Source organism: Oncorhynchus mykiss, chromosome 24, assembly GCF_013265735.2.
Source record: "Oncorhynchus mykiss isolate Arlee chromosome 24, USDA_OmykA_1.1, whole genome shotgun sequence".
In the NCBI taxonomy this organism is placed as follows: domain Eukaryota; kingdom Metazoa; phylum Chordata; class Actinopteri; order Salmoniformes; family Salmonidae; genus Oncorhynchus; species Oncorhynchus mykiss.
Genome location: NC_048588.1, coordinates 25,836,145 through 25,843,483, shown reverse-complemented (window position 1 = coordinate 25,843,483; position 7,339 = coordinate 25,836,145). Strand labels below are relative to the sequence as shown.

The 7,339-nt window shown below is 44.3% G+C and overlaps 1 protein-coding gene across 1 annotated transcript in view; it reads left to right on the top strand.

Annotated features, from left to right (window-relative positions):
- Window positions 1-4,341: 4,341 nt before the first annotated feature.
- LOC110504071 (serine/threonine-protein kinase NLK) overlaps window positions 4,342-7,339 on the top strand; it is a 79,068-nt gene continuing 76,070 nt past the window's right edge. Inside the window, exon 1 of the mRNA XM_021582889.2 lies at window positions 4,342-6,152. Coding sequence (XP_021438564.1) covers window positions 5,716-6,152 — 437 coding nt within the window. The 5' untranslated portion in view covers window positions 4,342-5,715. The remainder of the gene's footprint in view (window positions 6,153-7,339) is intronic.

Below are 7,339 nucleotides of genomic sequence, written 5' to 3'. Positions count from 1 at the left end.
AGACACAGAGAGAGAGAGAGAGAGAGAGACTATAGTAAACCTACTCCACAGACACAGAGAGAGACACTATAGTAAACCTACTCCCCAGACACAGAGAGAGAGACTATTGTAAACCTACTCCCCAGACACAGAGAGAGACTATAGTAAACCTACTCCACAGACACAGAGAGAGAGAGACTATAGTAAACCTACTCCCCAGACACAGAGAGAGACTATAGTAAACCTACTCCCCAGACACAGAGAGAGAGACTATAGTAAACCTACTCCCCAGACACAGAGAGAGACTATAGTAAACCTACTCCCCAGACACAGAGAGAGACTATAGTAAACCTACTCCCCAGACACAGAGAGAGACTATAGTAAACCTACTCCCCAGACACAGAGAGAGACTATAGTAACCCTACTCCCCAGACACAGAGAGAGACTATAGTAACCCTACTCCCCAGACACAGAGAGAGAGAGAGACTATAGTAAACCTACTCCCCAGACACAGAGAGAGACTATAGTAAACCTACTCCCCAGACACAGAGAGAGACTATAGTAAACCTACTCCCCAGACACAGAGAGAGACTATAGTAAACCTACTCCCCAGACACAGAGAGAGACTATAGTAAACCTACTCCCCAGACACAGAGAGAGACTATAGTAACCCTACTCCCCAGACACAGAGAGAGACTATAGTAACCCTACTCCCCAGACACAGAGAGAGAGAGAGACTATAGTAAACCTACTCCCCAGACACAGAGAGAGACTATAGTAAACCTACACCCCAGACACAGAGAGAGAGACTATAGTAAACCTACTCCCCAGACACAGAGAGAGAGACTATAGTAAACCTACTCCCCAGACACAGAGAGAGACTATAGTAAACCTACTCCCCAGACACAGAGAGAGAGACTATTGTAAACCTACTCCCCATACACAGAGAGAGAGAGAGACTATAGTAAACCTACTCCCCAGACACAGCGAGAGAGACTATTGTAAACCTACTCCCCATACACAGAGAGAGAGAGACTATAGTAAACCTACTCCCCAGACACACAGAGAGAGAGAGACTATAGTAAACCTACTCCCCATACACAGAGAGAGAGAGAGACTATAGTAAACCTACTCCCCAGACACAGAGAGAGAGAGAGAGACTATAGTAAACCTACTCCCCAGACACACAGAGAGAGAGAGACTATAGTAAACCTACTCCCCAGACACACAGAGAGAGAGAGACTATAGTAAACCTACTCCCCAGACACACAGAGAGAGAGAGACTATTGTAAACCTACTCCCCATACACAGAGAGAGAGCGAGACTATAGTAAACCTACTCCCCAGACACAGAGAGAGAGACTATTGTAAACCTACTCCCCAGACACAGAGAGAGAGAGACTATAGTAAACCTACTCCCCAGACACAGAGAGAGAGACTATAGTAAACCTACTCCCCAGACACAGAGAGAGAGACTATAGTAAACCTACTCCCCAGACACAGCGAGAGAGACTATAGTAAACCTACTCCCCAGACACAGAGAGAGAGACTATAGTTAACCTACTCCCCAGACACAGAGAGAGACTATTGTAAACCTACTCCCCAGACACAGAGAGAGAGAGAGACTATAGTAAACCTACTCCCCAGACACAGAGAGAGAGAGAGAGAGTGAGAGAGAGGGAGACTATATAGTAAACCTACTCCCCAGACACAGAGAGAGAGCCTAAAGTAAATCTACTCCCCAAACACAGAGAGAGAGAGACCATAGTAAACCTACACCCCAGACACAGAGAGAGAGAGAGACTATAGTTAACCTACTCCCTAGGCACAGAGAGAGAGAGAGTACTTAGTAAACTTACTCCCCAGACACACAGAGAGAGAGAGATTATAGTAAACCTACTCCCCGGACAGAGAGAGAGAGACTATAGTAAACCTACTCCCCAGACACAGAGAGAGACTATAGTAAATCTACTCCCCAGACACAGAGAGAGAGAATTTAGTAAACCTACTCCCTAGACACAGAAAGAGAGAGACCATAGTAAACCTACTCCCCAGACACAGAGAGAGACCGTAGTAAACCTACACCCTAGACACAGAGAGAGAGACTATAGTAAACCTACTCCCCAGACACAGACAGATAGAGAGAGACTATAGCCAACCTACTCCCCAGACACAGAGAGAGAGACAATAGTAAACCTACTCCCCAGACACAGGGAGAGAGAGACTATAGTTAACCTTCTCCCCAGGCACAGAAAGATAGAGAGACTATAGTAAACCTATTCCCCAGACACACACAGAGAGAGAGAGAGAGAGAGAGAGAGAGAGAGAGAGAGAGACTATAGTAACCCTACTCACCAGACAGACAGAGATACTATAATAAACCTACTCCCCAGGCACAGAGAGAGAGAGAGACTATAGTTAACCTACTCCCCAGGCACAGAAAGATAGAGAGACTATAGTAAAACTATTCCCCAGACACAGAGAGAGAGACTATAGTTAACCTACTCCCCAGGCACAGAAAGATAGAGAGACTATAGTAAAACTATTCCCCAGAGACAGAGAGAGAGAGACTATAGTAAACCTACTCCCCAGACACAGAGAGAGAAAGAGAGAGAGAGACTATAGTAAACCTACTCCCAAGACACAGAGAGAGAGAGAGAGACTATAGTTAACCTACTCCCCAGACACAGAGAGAGAGAGACTATAGTAAACCTACTCCCCAGACACAGAGAGAGAGAGAGACTATAGTAAACCTACTCCCCAGACACAGAGAGAGACTATAGTAAACCTACTCCCAAGACACAGAGAGAGAGAGAGACTATAGTAAACCTACTCCCCAGACACAGAGAGAGACTATTGTAAACCTACTCTCCAGACACAGAGAGAGAGAGACTATAGTAAACCTACTCCCCAGACACAGAGAGAGACTATAGTAAACATACTCCCCAGGCACAGAGAGAGAGAGAGACTATAGTTAACCTACTCCACAGACACAGAGAGAGACTATAGTAAACATACTCCCTAGGCACAGAAAGAGAGAGAGACTATAGTAAACCTACTCCACAGACACAGAGAGAGAGAGAGACTATAGTAAACATACTCCACAGACAGACAGAGAGAGAGAGAGACTATAGTAAACCTACTCCACAGACAGACAGAGAGAGAGAGAGACTATAGTAAACATACTCCACAGACAGACAGAGAGAGACTATAGTAAACATACTCCCCAGACACAGAGAGAGACTATAGTAAACCTACTCCCCAGACACAGAGAGAGACTATAGTAAACCTACTCCCCAGGCACAGAGAGAGACTATAGTAAACATACTCCACAGACAGACAGAGAGAGAGACTATTGTAAACCTACTCCCCAGACACAGAGAGAGACTATAGTAAACCTACTCCCCAGACACAGAGAGAGACTATAGTAAACATACTCCCCAGGCACAGAGAGAGAGAGAGACTATAGTAAACCTACTCCCAAGACACAGAGAGAGAGAGAGAGAGAGAGACTATAGTAAACCTACTCCACAGACAGACAGAGAGAGAGAGAGACTATAGTAAACCTACTCCACAGACAGACAGAGAGACTATAGTAAACATACTCCCCAGGCACAGAGAGAGAGAGAGAGAGACTATAGTAAACCTACTCCACAGACAGACAGAGAGAGAGAGAGACTATAGTAAACCTACTCCACAGACAGACAGAGAGACTATAGTAAACATACTCCCAAGACACACAGAGAGAGAGAGAGACTATAGTAAACCTACTCCACAGACAGAGAGAGAGAGAGACTATAGTAAACCTACTCCACAGACAGAGAGAGAGAGAGACTATAGTAAACCTACTCCCCAGACACAGAAGGAGAGACAGAGACTATAGTAAACCTACTCCCCAGACACAGAAGGAGAGACAGAGACTATAGTAAACCTACTCCCCAGACACAGAGAGAGACTATAGTTATAGCCATGGGAAGTAGTTTGGGGGTAGGGGTGCTGCGATTTGTATTTATTTATTGATAATGTTTTGTCAGGGGGAGTCATGGACAAATGTGTTTTGTGTGACTGTCCATTTGACGTGTAATACTGTTAGTAAGAGTATATAATCACAACATGTAGGCTATGAAATAATGCAAGATTTTTTGGGGCATATGCATAGATAGTATATAGGCTAGCCTACTGAATGTCCTTTTCAAAGCCCTTGCGATATATGAAGAGACGTAAGGAGTTATTGGTCACATCCCATGTCTATCACTGTGCGTAAAAGAGGACGTCCTTGTTGAGAGGATAATGATTGGGTCGCGCTCCTCACGTAATCTCTATTAGCAACTGGAGCTCGTGTTCTCCATTCGGGTTCAACTGTTCCATTCATATTTCACTGCAACTACAAGTCTAGATCTCCACAATGGCGATAGTTTCTAGTGTCACAGGCTTTGACTTTTGTGGTTATTCCTCGGTTGCTATCTGGATCCAACTGATTGGCTGAACAACATAAAGAACGTCAGACTCTTCTTTTGATTGGACATCCTTCCATCACTGACTGGTCGGGGACTCTGGCTGTGCTTGTTTCTTCTTAGGTCCGGGCAGCACCATCCGGCTTAAGGGAGTCAAAACTGGCAGCTTGTTTTCTAAATACAAGGGACTTTTTAATATTTTTCGTTTTTATTCATATTTTCCTTTAATGGATGTATGTGTGTGCTGCGTAAGGAGATAGTGTGCGGAACAAACTGAACACACTGGATCCAATGGGGAAAATAAGTTGACTGTGCTGTCGGAATAATTTGTTTTTCTCGTTCCAGGAAAAAAAGATAGCTAATTTTACCAACGTGATTTAGATTTCTGGAGTCTGGAGTCTGGGGTAACGGGAAATGTGACATCTGAGGGAGGACAACGGTCCATATCCCATTTCTACAAGACGGCGTAAACGGCAACATTGTATAACACCTCTCGTTCGCGTTCTCGCTTTGATTGGGTATATTTGTTCTCGCAGCCCACTGCTCCATAATATGGGAATTGTTGTTATATGCGGAACGTTTGAAGTATACCACACTGTTCTTGCAACGCCGAATACAAGTGGCTATCAAGCTAGCAACTGTAGCGTGACCTAAAAGCCGAATAACTTCTGCAAATTGCATGCAGCAAAGGCTGTGGAACATCAGCGGTGGTGGACCAGACAATATGGAAAACTTGAGTACATTTGAAAGATGAATGCTGTGCTATTTCCCATGTGATACATATCGGTTTCTCTTTTCATATCAATTAGGGGAAATTGACTTGAGTTTCGTCAGTGGAGAGGGTGCCGCCACTTCCAACATGAGGGAGATCTAGGGCCGCGGATAATTTATTTATTGTGGGGGGTGCGGGTTATTTTCTGTCGCATTTTTATTTGACATTTTTGACAAGGTGCACTGCATTTACATATTAATTATTGTTACAGTTTGGTAGCCTATCTGCTGTCAGTGCATGCGGAAATAAATGACATTACAATAAGTAGGTCAGATCCGTGTAATGATGAGGCTGCTCTCAGAATTATAGCTGACATGTTTATTCAATTCAAACCGTTTCAAGAGTTTTTGATTTTGATTTTATACATCGGGTCACAACCAAATTATCAGTTAAACACCATCTGCCCAATCTCATAGCATATCTTCACCTGGGATATTTTCGCGTAAAATAAACGGCCAATTTTCACCCATATTTCCCTCCATTTCCTTTCTTTTTGATTGTTATTGAGTGAATGGCTCTGTGCGGAACAACGGCTGCCAATGCCGCAAAAATGATGGCTGCATACAACGGTGGCGCCTCGGCAGTTTCTGCCCATCACCCGCACCATCACCACCAACTGCCACATCTCCCACCTCCCCATCTCCACCACCATCACCACCCGGGCCAGCATCACTTGCAACACCCTGGCTCTGCCGCCGCTGTTCACCCTGTACAACAGCACGCTTCTACAGCGGCAGCGGTAATGTTGAACCCGAGCCAGCAGCAACCATACTTTCCCTCGCCAGCTCCTGGACAAGCCCCCGGTCCGGCAGCGGCTGCCGCACCTGCCCAAGTTCAAGCTGCGGCTGTCAAAGCTCACCACCACCATCAACACTCACACCACTTACAGCCGCAGCTGGACATAGAGCCCGACAGACCTATCGGCTATGGAGCTTTTGGGGTGGTCTGGTAAGTGTTACAAATATGTTTACCTCCCTGCTGGATTAGTCTAAGAATGTGTGATGCCGTGTGCACGTGTACTGACCTTGTTTAGTAGGTTACAAAGTTAGATATGAATCCATATGTAGGCCTATGTTGTGATTATGTCAGTAACAGTTAGTTATTCAACATTTTGGTTTCCCATGAGGTGGAAGCACAGGCCAAACATATTCAGAAGTGAGACCTAACTCACCTCCCCTATATCTGGCAAACCTCAACTGAGTTATCTTTATTTACTGATTAGGAGTTTATGAAGCCTATTTATTTTCTATGGTTGAGGTGCAACATGTGAGTGTAAAGGTGGGGGGGAAATGGCTTTTGATACACTGCTCTCTGCTTCAGTGATCTGTTCTGGGGGTAACATCCACAGATTTAACCGATCAACTGTTCTTAAGGTTTGGGATTATGCTTTCACCTGTTTCTGGGCTCTCATCAAGGGGCCAGGGCTCTCAACCTGGCCATGTTCAAGGGCCTTAGTTTTGGAAATAGATTAGTTGGCCTACATTGCACTCTTCACTTCTTTGAGGTACAGCGCACGTGTGAATTCTGGTGGGCCTTGAAGTTGCTACCTGTGCAAAACATTGTTATTACTACTACAGTATTACAGTAGCACTGTTATCACTCAGCAAATGTCCTGTGTGTCTCCGAACATGTCAGTGGTCAGTCATCTCTCACCCCAGTCAAACTCTACCTGCCTGTTTCTTTTCTCCCCTCTAAAAACAACCCAAACACTTCCTTAAGCTACCCTTTCTGTATTTGCCCATCTCAAGGGGCCTTTTAGGGTGACTCCATGCCAGTGGGAGTGGAAAATCATTTTGGGATCCCAGATTGTTCTGGCAATTCTCACATAAAAATGTTTGACAATGCTTTTAACGTTTGAATAATGATGAAAGTGGCCATTTTAGGCCCTTTTTCAAACCTATACGTGCCTCCTGTAAGACCTTATGACCTGTGAATCATACACGATACAGACAACGTCTAGTGTCATTATACTCCTTATAGTGTGTTTTAACATATGGATCATGTCTAGATTCTGAAATACACATTTTCACAAATTTATTAAACATTACAAATATTAATATGAATATCTCAAAACAGCCATTTTTGATTTGGTTCATTTTAAAACCTATTGTTTGGAACAGTATACTCTACAAGTA